This window comes from Octopus sinensis, linkage group LG11 (genome assembly GCF_006345805.1).
Source record: "Octopus sinensis linkage group LG11, ASM634580v1, whole genome shotgun sequence".
In the NCBI taxonomy this organism is placed as follows: Eukaryota; Metazoa; Mollusca; class Cephalopoda; order Octopoda; family Octopodidae; genus Octopus; species Octopus sinensis.
Genome location: NC_043007.1, coordinates 22,295,425 through 22,311,727, shown reverse-complemented (window position 1 = coordinate 22,311,727; position 16,303 = coordinate 22,295,425). Strand labels below are relative to the sequence as shown.

Sequence of the window (16,303 nt, the reverse complement as noted above, 5' to 3'; positions counted from 1 at the left end):
GTCAACAAAGTAAAGAATAAGAAAGAGGGGGAGAGAGAAAGAGAGAAAGAGAGTGGGGAGGGAGAGAGAAAGAGAGAGAGAAAAGGGGAGAAAGAGAGAGAGAAGGGGAGAAGAGAGAGAGAAGGGGAGAAAGAGAGAGAGAAAGAGAGAGAGAGAAGAGGAGAAAGACAGAGAGAGAGAAAGACAGAGGGGAGAGAAAGAGAGAAAGAGAGAGGGGAGAGAAGAAGAGAAAGAGAAAAGGGGAGAAAGAGAGAGAGAGAGAGAATGAGAGAGAGTGAGAGTGAGAGAGAGAGAGAAAGAGAGAGAGAGAGAGAGAAGGGGAGAAAGAGAAAGAGAGAAAGAGAGAGAGAAAGAGAGAGAGAGAGAGAGAGAGAGAGAGAGAGAGAGAGAGAGAGAGAGAGAAGGTGTGGAGAGAGAACACATATTTCTGAAATAGGAAAGTAGAGTTACCTTCTCTTTCAAGTCTGCCATAGAACTCAGATTTCCTGTCTTGGCAGCAGTACAAATCAAGTCCGGGAAAATGGTATCACGTAAACTTTCAATTTCCTGTGAAAAGAAAGAGGAAAGAAAACAAAGAAAAAATGGTAAAGCGATCGATAAGTACCCAGCAACACTAGAAGCTCCAAGTGATGGCAAATGAGAAAGAGAAAGACTTAATTAAGCTAACGACACAGCAGCTGGTCAGTAAGGTGCTAGGATTCAAGCGACGGCTGTCCAGTAGTGAAGGTAAATTGGCCCCAAGTGGATAAATTATGATGACCAGGGGTGTGGGTGGGGAGTCACGACTGTATCCTTTTATACTTTTATTTGTTTCAGACATTTGACTGCGGCCATGCTGGAGCACCGCCCTTTCTAGTTGAAGAAATCGACTCCAGGACTTATTCTTTGTAAAGCCTAGTACTTATTCTATCGGTCTCTTTTGCCGAACCGCTAAGTTACAGGGACGTAAACAAACCAGCATCGGTTGTCAAACGATGTTGGGGAACAAACACAGACATACAAACATATACACACACATACATATACATATATATACATATATATGACGGGCCTCTATATATATATATGGTGGTGGTGATGTTGTTGTTATTGTTATTATTGTTATTATTATTATTATTATTCTGATCACTGCCAGGAATCGAACTTGGCATCTTGGGGTTAGTAGCCTGTGCTCTTAACCACTATGCCATATGGTGTAGTAGTTAGTGAGGGCTGGAGGGTATATGAGCCGAGACATTGTGTTAACAACAAATAAGATGAGGACAAATATTCATCAAATGTAAATAATGTAAATAATGTAAATAATTCCTCATCTCTTAAATACAGAACTGTATTAAAATAATATCAGATCATCACTGGGGTTGCTGCAATTGACTTACTCGCTTCCCCAAAATTGCTGGCCTTGTGTCAAAGTTCGAAACCAATATCATACCTCGCTCAGTTGAAGGGTCTTGTCTTGCAAGTACCTGGCAACCTCATCTGTGTTGGTGCCACAAAAAACACCTAGTACACTCTGTAAGTTGGTTGGTGACAGGAGGGGCATCCCGCTGTATAAACCATGCCAAAACAGACCCTGGAGCACAGTGCAGCCATCTAGCTGGTCATCATCATCATCATCATCGTTTAACGTCCGCTTTCCATGCTAGCATGGGTTGGACGGCTTGACTGAGGGCTGGCGAACCAGATGGCTGCACCAGGCTCCAGTCTTGATCTGGCAGAGTTTCTACAGATGGATGCCCTTCCTAAGGCCAACCACTCCGAGAGTGTAGTAGGTGCTTTTACATGCCACCGGCATGAGCGCCAGTCAGGCGGTACTGGCAACAACCTCGTTTGAATCTTTTTACACATACCACCGGCACTGGTCAGTTCATGCCAAACTGTTCAACGCAAACTGGCATGGTAAAAGGAATATTAAATGATGATGATGATTTAGGCATCTTAGGGTATGGATAGAATAGAAGGAAGAAAAAGAGGAGGCATATGGTGATGATGATGATGATGTTCCAAGGAATGGAACGGAACCAATCAACCTGTTGCTACCCAGGTATACCATGAGTTAATAAAATAAATAAAAGTATTGAAGAAATTAAAGCTGGCTTGCATTGGTAATTAGTGAATACAAACAGTTGAAAACCAGAATATATTGGTTTGGTTTACTAATTAATAAATAATCAACTATAAAATCCTCAATAAAAACAAAACAACTCTCCCATGACCTCCACCAAAAATCCGACTGGGAGGAGTTACTGAGAAAAAAAATTAGAGAGATTACAGAAAGAACTGGTGCCATACCGCATTTGTGCTAAGGCTCAACCTTTTTGCCATCAGGGCAATAAGTTCGAAGTTCAAAGGGGAATCAGTTTTGGGTACAATGGTCACTTCACCACGGAGGTTCTTCTTCATGAGCTGTAAAGAGAAATGATTAGATTTTAACAGAAACTAGCAGTATCGCCTGGCTTTGCTCAGGTTTGTTTCAACCCTTTAGAATTGGAATTTTTGAAATGTAAAACTTTTGCATTATGTAGCTTGTTTTAAGCAAACATTTTTCTGGTTGAAATACACCAAAAAATGGCTTCACACCTGTCAAAAAATTGTAAAAAATAGGGGTTTTCATAGAAAAAAAGCACCTTTTTGATGTAAATAATTTTTGGTGTTAACATGGTCCGATTTGAATTTTTTTCTTCTACGGAATGAAGAGCAAGCCTTCTTCTATCATACACTCAATTTTGGTCAACTTGTGCCGCAGGGTCTCGGAGGAGATTTGTGTTAGTTCAACGCTGCCAAACTTGCCATACACAGACAACTTCAGCTTTATATATATAGAGAGATTAATTAATTCCTAGGTTCTAACCATCTGTAACTCTTCCCGTATACTCCTATAACCTTGATATCCCTGATCCACTGTCTGCACCCTTTCATATGCTTACCTCCTTTCTCCTTGAGAATTTGCTTTGACACTCCATCACTAACATCTTATTTTCTTCCCAACAACTCTTACATGCTTTTATATAATCTTTCTACTTGTTACTATATTTATTTTGAGATGCTCTGTGTTTCTTTCAATTACTTTAAATATAACAAAGAATTTAGTAAAATAACTTAGTTATCATTCAGCTAGTGTTAGGAACATAAATTGTGACTAAGGTTTGGTGGAAGATTTTAATTCAGAACTTATGAAAACAAAACATTTGTACTCAGAGCCAGAGCTGGATTCAGCTGGGTTGGTAATGAAAGGGTTAAGGATAATTAACCAATAAGCTTTACCTTTCTAGGGCGGCAAGCTGGCAGACTCGTTAGCATGCAAAGTGAAATGCTTAGCGATATTTTGTCTGCCGCTACGTTCTGAGTTCAAATTCCGCTGAGGTCGACTTTGCCTTTCATCCTTTCAGGGTCGATTAAATAAGTACCAGTTATGCACTGGGGTCGATATAATTGACTTAATCCGTTTGTCTGTCCTTGTTTGTCCTCTCTGTGTTTAGCCCCTTGTGGGTAGTAAGGAAATAGGTATTTCGTCTGTCTTTACATTCTGAGTTCAAATTCTGCTGAGGTCAACTTTGCCTTTCATCCTTTCAGGATTGATTAAATAAGTACCAGTTACATACTGGGGTCAATGTAATCAACTTAATCCTTTTGTTTGTCCTTGTTTTCCCCCTCTATGGGTAATAAAGAATTATATAAACTTTACCTTTCTTTTTTGTTCCAGTGTGAGATTTTCTTGTCCTAGGATATACATCAATTTAGTGATGGCGGCTTCAAGAGTTATATCTCCACCAGGAATCACACCTGCCTCTCCAAGACCCTGTAGAAAATAGAAAAGAAAAAGAGAAAGGTAATGGGATTCTAACACATGGTGAAAGAAGCCTTCTTCCCAACCATGTGGCTTCAAGTTCAGTCCCACTGCATGGCACTTTGGGCAAGCGTCTTCTACTATAGCCTGGAACCTATTGACATGAGTAAATTTCGTAGCTGTGTGTGTGTATGTGTGTGTTTGTCTTCCATCACAACTCAATGACTGGTGTTGGTTTGTTTACATCCCTGCAACTTCACTTGGCAAAAGAGACCAACAGAATAAGTACCAGACTTTAAAAATAAGTACCGTGTTCAATATATTCGACTAAAACCATGTGGCACGTAAAAGCACCCACTACACTCTCGGAGTGGTTGGCGTTAGGAAGGGCATCCAGCTGCAGAAACTCTGCCAGATCTAGATTGGTGCCTGGTGCAGCCATCTGGTTCGCCAGACTTCAGTCAAATCGTCCAACCCATGCTAGCATGGAAAACAGACGTTAAACGATGATGACGATGATGATGATGATATATATATATAATCAAAATGAGGATGAAAAATTGGTTATTAATTTGAAAACATCGATTTTAACACCAGTGGTCTAGCGTATAAAAAAACTGAGATTCAGTAAATAGTATTTCATACATAAATATAAGCGGGAATTTTTTAACCACTATGTGGAAACCCTTACGCTGGAAGAAGATCCGCTATGGTCTTAACTGGAGAACAATTCTTAGTGGTTAAGACCATAGTGAATCTTCTTCTAGCGTAAGAGTTTCCACATAGTGGATAAAAAATTCTCTCTTATATTTATATATATATATATATATATATATATATATATATATATATACATAACATAATACAGTGTACATTTAAACACATGAGGAATCCACTCGTGGGATTCAACATGCTAGAAAAAACACCTAGCTGTTCTTTCTAGCGTGTTGAATCCCACGAGTGGATTCCTCATATGTCTAAATGTACACTGTATTTTATGACTAATACATAGACTTTGGACTAAATTTTTGCACGTTAGACCACTGGAAATGAAAATTTTAATTAATTTCCATTTCCCTTTGATATGATTAAGTATATATATGTATATATATATATATATATATGTATATATATATAAGAGATGATGGTGTCATTGAGACCCAAAGGTATCAGGTAATGCTGAATAAGTGCTATAGACAGACGATAGTTAAGTTCCAGATTCGGTAATTTTGCGAATAAAGGGTTCAACGTTGGTTCTATGTCACTGTGTGTATATCAGAATTTTTTGTGTAATAAGATAAAAAACCAAGGCTGAGTAGATATTAGAGCATTTATAGATATAAATACTCTAATATCTACACAGCCTTGATTTTTTATGTTATTATGCAAAAAATTCTTATATACATATATAATGCCATGTTGGATCGTTAGCCCCTACACGCAATTTTTTTCTCTCCTTGTTTCTTTTCTGTGTATCTTTCTGTCGAAGAGCGTAGGCTCGAAACGTAAAAGACTTGTTTTATTTATATTCCTGAGCACCATACTAATACATTTGTTTGTTTGTACTCCACCTGCCTTCGTCTTTTGTTTATTTTCGTAAACCTTCCCGTTATATATATATATATATATATATAGTGAGAAGGTTTACAAAAATAAACAAAAGACGAAGGCAGGTGGAGTACAAACAAATAATGTATTAGTATGGCGCTCAGGAATAGAAATAAAACAAGTCTTTATATCCTTAAATCCTTAAAACTGTTTTAGCCCAAAGGCCGTGGCCATGCTGGGGCATATATATATGGATATGTATAATGATGATAAGGATATGATACTTACCTCAGAGGCAGCATAATACCTGCCAACAGAGCCCTTGGCACACTGGGTTACGTTGACTATCAGAATACCCCTTTCTGATGCCTCTTTTAACAGATCAACAAACTGTGTTTGGTTGGTTGGAATATTTCCAGCACCGAACGTCTGTAGAACAATACCTTTGATACCTTCGGACAATATAACTGCTTTGATCTGGAACAAATGAAGAATATGATATAAAGTGTGTGGATAGATGAAAGAATATGAGAGAGAGATGGTGGCAGTGATGTTGGTGGTGTTGTTGATGGTGGTGGCGGTGGTATTGATGGGAATGGTGATGATGGTTGTGTTGATGGCAGTGGTGGTGGTGATGGTGGTAAGCCATGTAAGCCTATTGGTCTCTTTTGCTGAACCACTAAGTTACGGGGACATAAACACACCAGAATCAGTTGTCAAGCGATGTTGGGGGAGGGGACAAACACAGGCACACAAACATATACACACACATACATACATATATATATACATATATATATGACGGGCTTCTTTCAGTTTCCGTCTACCAAATCCACTCACAAGGCTTTGGTCAGCCTGAGGCTATAGTAGAAGACACTTGCCCAAGGTGCCACAAAGTAAGACTGAACCCGGAACCATGTGGTTCCTAAGCAAGCTACTTACCACACAGCCACTCCTACGCCTATGATTAATGTCAGTGTTAATTATAGGCGATTCAGTGCGACCATGAGATAGAGAATACGAAACCTGACATAGTGCTAATTGAGAAATAATAATAATTTTCGATGATGACTTCGGGTTTACAAGATTGCCCAGGTAGATAATGCAAAGATCCTATGGAATTTTATGATTTAGTGTGACCATGAGATAGAGAATAGGAAACCTGACATAGTGTTAATTGAGAAAGGAAGAAAACAATGCTTGATCATAGATATAACATACCCAGCTTACAACAAAGTATGTGATAAGGAAGAAAGAAAAGTTGATAGATATAACAGGTTAGCTTGGGAGGTTAAGCCGTTGTGGTTACTGAAAAAGGTGGAAGTAGTGCCAATAATTGCCAGAGCCCTGGAAACTGTGAGTAAAATCTCAAGAAGTACATGAAACAAATAGGAGCTGAAATAAGGGTGGAACATTTGCAGAAAACAGCACTGCTTGGAACCGCTCAAATGCTCTGGATGGTGCTCAAAGAATAAGGGGTGTTACCTTAGTTCACTGGCAGTGAACAGCTGACACCATAGTACATCTCTAGTGTTAGAAGCTGTGCAAAGACAATAAAATAATAATAATAATAATAATAATGATAATAATAATAATAATAATAATAATAACACTTTTTATAATAGGCACAAGGCCTGAAATTTTGGGGAGGGGATATTGATTACATCGACCTCAGTACACAACTTGTACTTAATTTATCAATCATGAAAGGATGAAAGGCAAAGTTGACCTCGGCAGAATTTGAACTCACAACGTAGCGGCAGATGAAATACTGCCAAGCATTTCGCCTGGCGTGATGATGATGATGATGATGATGATGATGATGATGATACTACTACTACTACTACTACTACTACTACTACTAATAATAATAATAAGAAGAAGAAGAAGAAGAAGAAGAAGAAGAAGAAGAAGAAGAAGAAGAAGAAAAAGAAGAAAAAAGAAGAAGAAGAAGAAAAAGAAGAAGACGACGGAGGAGGGGGAGGAGGAGGAGAAGAGAAGAAGAAGAAGAAGAGAAGAAGAAGAAGAAGAAGAAGAAGAAGAAGAAGAAGAAGAAGCAGCAGCAGCAGCAGCGGTAGTAGTAAGCAAGCCAAGATAAAGACAAATGGCTGAAGGAGGTTCAAATAGAATGTATGGTTGAGCTCCTACAGAAAGTTTGCCTCTTAGGGACAGCAAGGATTATTGGGAGGGTTCTAAGCACTTGAAAGACTGCTGAAAATGTGTGGATACCTAAGGTTACGGGTAGTATGCGCTACCCATGAAAATCCTACCAGGAATACAACCTAACTTGACCTTTGTTTTAACAACAAAAACAATAATAATAATAATAATAATAATGTTGATGGTAATGGTAATCTGGTGGTGCAATGGCCCAGTGGTTAGGGCAGTGGACTCGTGGTCGTAAGATCGCGGTTTCGATTCCCAGATCGGGGATTGTGAGTGTTTATTGAGCGAAAACACCTAAAGCTCCACGAGGCTCTGGCAGGGGGGGGGGCTGCTGTACTCTTTCACCACAACTTTCTCTCACTCTTTCTTCCTGTTTCTGTTGTACCTCTATTTCAAAGGGCCAGCCTTGTCACACTCTGTGTCACGCTGAATCTCCCTGAGAACTATGTTAAGGGTATGTGTGTCTCTGGAGTACTCAGCCACTTGCACGTTAATAAATGAGCTGCAACGTCACTGGTGCCAAGCTGTATCGGCCCCTTTGCCTTTCCCTTGGATAACATCGGTGGCGTGGAGAGGGGAAGCTGGTATGCATGGGCGACTGCTGGTCTTTCTTAAACAACCTTGCCCGGACTTGTGCCTCGGAGGGTAACTTTCTAGGTACAATCCTATGGTCATTCATGATCAAAGGGGGTCACAAATGCTAATCTGGAAAATGGTAACGATGATGATGCTGATGCCTCCAGCACCATTGCTGATAATATTTGTTGTTATCATCATCATCATCATCATCATCACCATCACCACCACCACCACCACCACCACCACCAACAACAACAACAACAACAACAACGAGGACAAGATTTTCTTTTGACTAATAATCTAGCATGAACAGCACAGAGGCGTAGGAGTGGCTGTGTGGTAAGTAGCTTGCTTACGAACCATATGGTTCCGGGTTCAGTCCCACTGCGTGGCACTTTGGACAAATGTCTTCTACTATAGCCTCAGACCGACCAAAGCTTTGTGAGTGGATTTGGTAGATGGAAACATCACTTGACAACCGATGCTGGTGTGTTTACGTCCCCATAACTTGGCGGTTTGGCAAAAGAGACCGATAGAATAAGTACTAGGCTTACTAAGAATAAGTCCTGGGATCGATTTGCTCGACTAAATGTGGTGCTCCAGCATGGCTGCAGTCAAATGACTGAAACAAGTAAAAGAGTAAAAGAGAAATAGAAACAAAAGTGAGAGGTTTAAGAAAAGGCACAAGCATGACTGTATGGTGAAAAAGATGGGTTTTGATTTCAGTCCCACTGTACAGAACCTTGGGCAAGTGTCTTCTACTATAACCCCAGGCCGACCAAAACCATGTGAGTGAATTTAGAGCCCATCATGAATGTGTGTGTGTGTGTGTGTGTGTGTGTGTGTGTGTGTGTTGTGTGGTGTGTGTGTGTGTGTGTTGTGTGTGTGTGTGTGTGTGTTTGTGTGTGTGTGTTTGTTTGTGTGTGTGTGTGTTTGTGTGTGTGTTTGTGTGTGTGTTTGTGTGTGTGTGTGTGTGTGTGTGTTTGTGTGTGTGTGTGTGTGTGTGTGTGTGTGTGTGTGTGTGTGTTTGTTCCTCCACTGCTTGACAACTAGTGTTGGTCCAGTTACACCTCTGTAGTTTCGTGGTTCAGCAAGAGAGAGTGATAACTATTCAAGGAAGTGCCCCAGCATGACCGCAAAACATACATTGGCATGAGATGGAAGAAGCGATTACAAAAGCTGCAACAAAAAAAAAACAATTTACTTTACCGTTTCTAAGGTGATAGAAGGAAAGAGATGGATGACAGCCACATTGGTACACATGTTTGTAAACACCTTAAATTTCTCCATTTCTCGAGATCTCGTGACGGAGGACCAGTTCACTGAAAAGCAGAAAGCATTTGATGACGCAATGCATGAACGAGCATATTAGATACATTTCAACCTTGTATTGAAATCTGAAAGCATCATCATCATCATCATCATCATCATCATCATCATCGTCTAACATCCGTTTTCCGCGCTAGCACGGGTTGGACGGTTCGACCAGGGTCTGGGAAGCCAGGGACTGCACCAGGCTCCAGTCTGATCTGGCAGTGTTTCTACAGCTGGATGCCCTTCCTAACGCCAACCACTACGCGAGTGTAGTGGGTGCTTTTTACGTGCCACCTGCACAGGTGCCAGGGGAGTCTGGCATCGGCCATGTTCGGATGGTGCTTTTTATGTGCCACCGGCACAGAAGCCAGTCAAAGTGGCGCTGGCATCTGCAGGCAATTTGAGGGTTATGCAGGTACCACTTAAAAAGCACCCAGTCCACACTGTAAAGTGGTTGGCATTTGGAAGGGCATCGTTATCAGCATTGCCTTACTGGTACCTGTGCCGGTGGCATGTGAACAAAACATCCGAGCGAGGTCATTGCCAGTGCTGCTGGACTGACTCCTGTGCAGGTGGCACGTAAAAAAAACACCATTTGAGCGTGGCCGTTGCCAGTACTGCCAGACCGGCCCTTGGGCCGATGGCACGTAAAAGCACCCACTACACTCTCGGAGTGGTTGGCGTTAGGAAGGACATCCAGCTATAGAAACTCTGCCAGATCAGATTGGAACAAAAAAAAAACAACTTTCCCATTCATCCTTTTGGGGTGTCGATAAATTAAGTACCAGTTCCGTACTGGGGTCGATCTAATCGACTGGACCCCCTTCCTTCACTGAGCTCTAATTCTGCCTAGGCTAACTTTGCCTTTTGTTCTTTCGGGGTCAACGATATATAAGTACCAGTTGAGCACTGGTGTCGATGAGATCGACTTTCCGCGTTTCCCTCAAATTTCTGGCTGTGTACCAAAGTCTGGAACCAGTGTGAAGATGAAATATACTCACCTTGGATTTTGAATCCCAGTTTCACAAGTGGGGAGAGATTTGGAGAATCAAAGGCTGCAAAAGCGCCCGTATCTATTTTCACAGCTCGGCAACCGCGGTAAACATTGGAATCAAAGCACAGCATAACCTAATAATAATAGAAAGGAACAAGTTTCTATTTCTATTTCTATTTCTTTACTACCCACGAGGGGCTAAACACAGAGAGGACAAACAAGGACAGACAAACGGATTAAGTCGATTACATCGACCCCAGTGCGTAACTGGTACTTAATTTATCGACTCCGAAGGGATGAAAGGCAAAGTCAACCTCGGCGGAATTTGAACTTAGAACGTAAAGACAGATAAAATACCTATTTCTTTACTACCCACAAGGGGCTAAACACAGAGAGGACAAACAAGGACAGACAAACGGATTAAGTCGATTACATCGATCCCAGTGCATAACTGGTATTTAATTTATCAACCCCGGAAGGATGAAAGGCAAAGTCGACCTTGGCGGAATTTGAACTCAGAACTTAACGGCAGACGAAATACCGCTAAGCATTTCGTCTGCTGTGCTAACGTTTCTGCCAGCTCGCTGCCTTTTTATTATGAGTACCGTAGTCATGTAGTAGCATTACTAATAAAACCATTACAAGGTGAGTGTAATTTCATATATACATATACATGCCATATATGTACATAAGTGTGTATAGACATGTGAGTGTGTATGTGCGTGTGCATGTGTGTGTATGTACAAATGTATGTAGACATATATACACACATACAACCAAATAGAGAAACCATGCCAAAGCTGACACTGGAGCCTGACACTGCTCTGTGATTTGTCAAACCTTGCCTGACGAACCACCCAACCCATACCAGCATGAAAAACAGACATTAAATGATGATGATGATGATGATGATGATGATGATGTGTGTGTGTGTGTATATATATATATATATATATATATCGAAATCAAAATCAATTTGATGACTGGCATCTGTGCTAGCGGGGTGCAAAGAGCACCATACGAGTGTGATCGTTGACAGAGCGGCTATTTGAGTATGATCGTTACCAGCGTCGCCTTACTGGCACTCATGCCTGTGCTAGTAGGGTGCCAAGAACACCATCCGAGTGTGATCGTTGCCAGAGCAGCCAACTGGCTTCCGTACCCCACCATCTGAGTGTGATCATTGCTAGAGCAGCCAACTGGCTTCTGTACCCCTAGCACGTACAAGGGCACCATTCGAGCGTGATCAATACCAACGTCGCTTCACTGGCTCCTGTGCTGGTGGCATGTGTAAAAAGATTCGAGCAAGGTCATTGCCAGCACTGCCTGACTGGCCCCCGTGCCGGTGGCACATAAAAAGCACCCACTATACTCTCGGAGTGGTTGGTGTTAGGAAGGGCATCCAGCTGTAAAAACTCTGCCAGATGAAGACTGGAGCCTGGTGCAGCCATCTGGCTCACCAGCCCTCAGTCAAAATCGTCCAACCCATGCTAGCATGGAAAGTGGACGTTAAACGATGATATATATATATATATATATATATAAACATAATCAAAAAGGGTAATAACATAAGTTATTATTACCAGTGGCCTAGCACAAAAGACGAATTAGTCATTAGACAAAATATAGAAATATAATAAAGTATTTTGTCTAATGACTAATTCGTCTTTTGTCCTAGGCCACTGGTAATAATAACTTATGTTATTACCCTTTTTGATTATGTTTACATATTACTTGATAAATTTGTTCGTAAAATTGTTTACCGGCATGCTCTCTGACACCGGGTATGTTTTGCGTCTGCGCGGAGGTTTGAAATGTTAAGATATACAAACCGTTAGATCTACATGTGCTCTAACGCTCTTTGCATCTAGGATTAAGAAGGCTCCCCACTGACGAACCTTGCCTTGGCAAACATATTCTGTCTGTTTTGCTAGAAAGAGGTAGAAACTGATCAGTCTGCAATATATCTTTAATGGTAAATATTTTTGATTTTCATTCTTTCCATAAATTTATCCCTCTTTGTGTCTCTAGCACTAGCTTCCTTATTTGGGAGCTTTTTATTATATTTATATATATATATATATACAGGGTGCGATGGGTAAATTGTTGCCATTATATATTTTTAATTTCACGCATGCGCATTGTTTGTTTTTGATTTTGTTGACTACACTGTATAGTAAGGTCAGTTTATATATATAAGCCTAGAGTAACACCCAAGTACCTCAGTTTCATCTACCTATTACTTCAGTCCACTTGAGCAATAAAGGTAGAATGAGGTCTTTTTACCTATTGGCCGAAACAGCTGTAAGATATTTTCCCAATTTATATTCATGTTTGTTATTTTATAATAATTACCGGTATCCTTATATATTAATATATTTTATATCTTATATGTAAAACATAATATATTATATGTATGTATATTATTGTAATTATCAGTTTAGTAAATAAATAAATAAGTTGACATAATAAAATGTCTAAAAGTTGATGAACCACCTATTGATCCCCTCTATTTTCTTATTGCTATATATATAGTATATATAAATACAATAAAGAGCTTCCAAATAAGGAAGCGTAGTGCTAGACACACAAAAAGGGATAAATTCATGAAAGAAATGAACATTAAAAATGTTTACCATCCCAGCTATATCCTAGACCGACGGTTTCATCTATTTTTAGCAAACAAACAGAATTTAGGATATAGCTGAGTTAGTAAACGTTTTTAATTTTCATTCCTTTCATGAATTTATCCCTTTTTGTGTGTCTAGCACAGCGCTTCTTTATTTGGAAGCCTTTTAATGTATTTCTATATGAATAATATATAGTCTAATGACTAATTCGTCTTTTGTGCTGGGTCACTGGTAATAATAATTTATTTTTTATTACCCTATTTACTATGTTATAAATCCATAGCAGTGAGTTCAACAAAATACATTTTGTATGCTCCCACCCCACCATGTATATTTATGGTGTGTCATTTTAAGTGTTGTAATTTAGTGGTTCAATACACAGTGCTCAATAAAATAAATATAAAACTGAAATAAGAGCTGGGGTTGATATAATCAGCTAAATCTGAAGGCAGCACCCAATCACAAATGCAGCCAAATGACTGAAACTAGATAAATTATTTAAGAATATATATATATATATACACACACACATAAGAGAGGGTGCTGAAATGTTCATGAATTTGGGTATAAGAAAATACTGGAGGATCAGTTAATTATGATTTCATTCAACATATTCTCCTCTCAGATTCACACGCTTATTGCACGGGCCATTCAGTTTTTCTAAGCCTTGTAAAAGATCTTAGAAGGTTGAGCCTTCAGCCAGGCCTTTCAGGATACCCTTAGAACTAAGAAGTTTTCAGCACCTACTCGTGTGTGTGTGTGTGAGTATATATACAAATATATATATATATATGAAAATCAAAATGAGGGTGAAAAAATTGTATATTAATTTAATAACATCAATTTAACACCAGTGGTTTAGCGCATAAAAAACTGAGATTCAGTAAATATTATTAATACACATATGAGAGAGAATCCAGTAAAGTGGATGCCCTTACGCTACTGCAGTGAATTATTTATGCAGTATTTATTTCTGGGAATTTGGCGCACTAGAACAAGGGCATTTGAATATAAGTGTGAATATAATAGGCTGTACTGCTCGTATTTTTGACCTCGTGTTAATGTATGGCGTGCAGTTCAACAAATTATATTTTTGACGGACTCCACTGATGATCTGCAAATTAATTATGTAAGTAAAATTGCATAATTTATTAACAGTGAAACAATTGTATGGGATTAATCTATATTTTTGTTATTTTTCATTTGTCCTGCTCGCTTACGTTCATAGTGTGCTAAGTTTTTCTTGAGAACAATTTTTAGTGGTTGAGACTCATGTGGATCTCTCTTTAGAGTAAGGGCGTCCACTTTAGTGGATTCTCTTTCATATGTGTATATATATATATAAGTACAGGAGTGTCTGTGTGGTAAGTAGCTTGCTTACCAACCACATGGTTTCAGGTTCAGTCCTACTGCGTGGCACCTTGGGCAAGTGTCTTCTACTATAGCCTTGGGCTGACCAAAGTCTTGTGAGTGGATTTGGTAGATGGAAACTGAAAGAAGCTCGTCGTATATATGTATATGTGTGTGTGTTTGTGTGTCTGTGTGTGTTTGTTCCCCAACAGTACTTTGACAATCAATACCCGTTCCCTCAGTCTTAGAAGGATAAAGGACAAGTTAACCCAAGCACGTTGTGCTTGTTTATATGTCTGTGCATGCATGTATGTGTGTGTGTGTGTGTGTGTGTGTGTGTGTGTGTGTGTGTGTGTGAGTGTGTATGTTTTAATGTGTGTCTGTGTGAGTGTGTTTTCCATACCTCTGGGATGCAATAATTAGCAGCTACAATTAGAGATGAGATGAAGTTGACATAACCATCACTGCGCAGTTCTATAACCGGAATCTGGAAAATGAGAAGCAAAAGGATATTAACTGTGGTATTAATTCAATAACAGGATTAACATTTTCCAAACGATTAACTTCATCTTTAGAAATGGGACAAAAATTTCGATATTTATGTGGGATGACGTCAGCAGCTGGGTGAGCTGACCGGAAGTTGGGGCCAACCAGAAGGGGCAGTCGTAAGGCGCGCCTAGCGAGCGGCGATATCGGCCTTTCGAACGAGGGTCGTCGAGGTGTTAAGACGTGTGAAGATGTTGCTAAGGTTGGGTGAAGCAGCTGCTATCTTTAGCGTTCGGGTTGGGGCTGTGACGAAGGATCCGTTACCACTGAAGGGGCTCTATCAGAGCAAAGAGAAGGTGGGTGCCTTTATATTCGAATCTCAGACACACTACAATTTACATCTAGGTAGAAAATATTGTGTTGTCCGGAAAGTTCATGCCAATTTATAGTAGCTTACCTTTCGACTTATTTTAGAATGCTAAAGAGTTAAAGGAGTTTGGGTCACAGAATCCATTTAGAGCATCAGTACTCAGCTGTTTCTTTTATATTTCAATGTGTCCCTTTGATACCTATTCTATTCTACAGGTCCCTTTCAATGTCATTCAATGGTTTTAAAAAAATCTTATTACATTTTTATAATTAAATATTATAAGGAATTGTATAAACAAAATTGTTAAAATATTGGGTTGTCCGGAAAGTTCATGCCGATTTATAGTAGCTTACATTTCGACTTATTTTAGAACATGGTTGAGTCCATAAAATAAGATTTGACTACACTTCCATTTAGAGCACAGTTTAAGCTATCTTTCCATGGAAGAAGGTTTATGTTCCTATAACCTGTGTTAATTCTGTAACCCTTTAAAATGGAAGATAAAGTTCATTTTCGGCACTTGATGCTTTGGGAACCAGATAAAAATTGCTGCAGCTCGGCTGGGAGGTGTTACCCTACCCTCCATATTCACCAGATATTGCTCCTTTGGATTTCCACTTATTCAGGTCTCTGCAGAATAGTCTTAATGGTAAAAATTTCAATTCCTTGCATGACGTAAAAAGATACCTTGATGAATTCTTTGCCATGAAACCCCTTCAATTCTGGGAAGAGGGTATTTTCAAGTTAAAGGAGAGATGGAGACGCATTGTGCAACAAAATGGTTCACATTTGGTTGATTAAAAGGAAACCAGGAAACCTGCCCTAATGAGCCTGACATGGCTCGAGAAGGAACAAACATGCTCATGAAATTAACATTCAAGTGGCTGAGTACTCCACAGACACATATACCCCTATGTTTGTGTGTCTGTGTTTGTCCCCCCAACATCGCTTGACAACCAATGCTGGTGTGTTTACGTCCCCGTAACTTGGCAGTTTGGTAAAAGAGACCGATAGAATAAGTACTAGGCTTATAAAGAATAAGTCCGGGGGTCGATTTTTTCGACTAAAGGCGGTGCTCC

The 16,303-nt window shown here is 39.7% G+C and overlaps 1 protein-coding gene across 3 annotated transcripts in view; it reads right to left on the bottom strand.

Moving 5' to 3' along the window:
- Positions 1-16,303, bottom strand: part of LOC115217061 (L-asparaginase 1) — a 61,196-nt gene that overhangs the window by 5,747 nt on the left and 39,146 nt on the right. For all 3 annotated transcript variants that reach the window (XR_005001179.1, XM_036507221.1, XM_029786646.2), the window contains 7 exons: positions 14,772-14,855; positions 10,396-10,522; positions 9,290-9,402; positions 5,624-5,812; positions 3,686-3,799; positions 2,293-2,406; positions 451-546 (listed from right to left, as the gene is read on the bottom strand). Coding sequence is in view for 2 of the 3 variants with exons in the window: in XM_036507221.1 (XP_036363114.1) it covers positions 451-546; positions 2,293-2,406; positions 3,686-3,799; positions 5,624-5,812; positions 9,290-9,402; positions 10,396-10,522; positions 14,772-14,855 (837 nt within the window). In the remaining variant the exon portion in view is untranslated. The remainder of the gene's footprint in view (positions 1-450; positions 547-2,292; positions 2,407-3,685; positions 3,800-5,623; positions 5,813-9,289; positions 9,403-10,395; positions 10,523-14,771; positions 14,856-16,303) is intronic.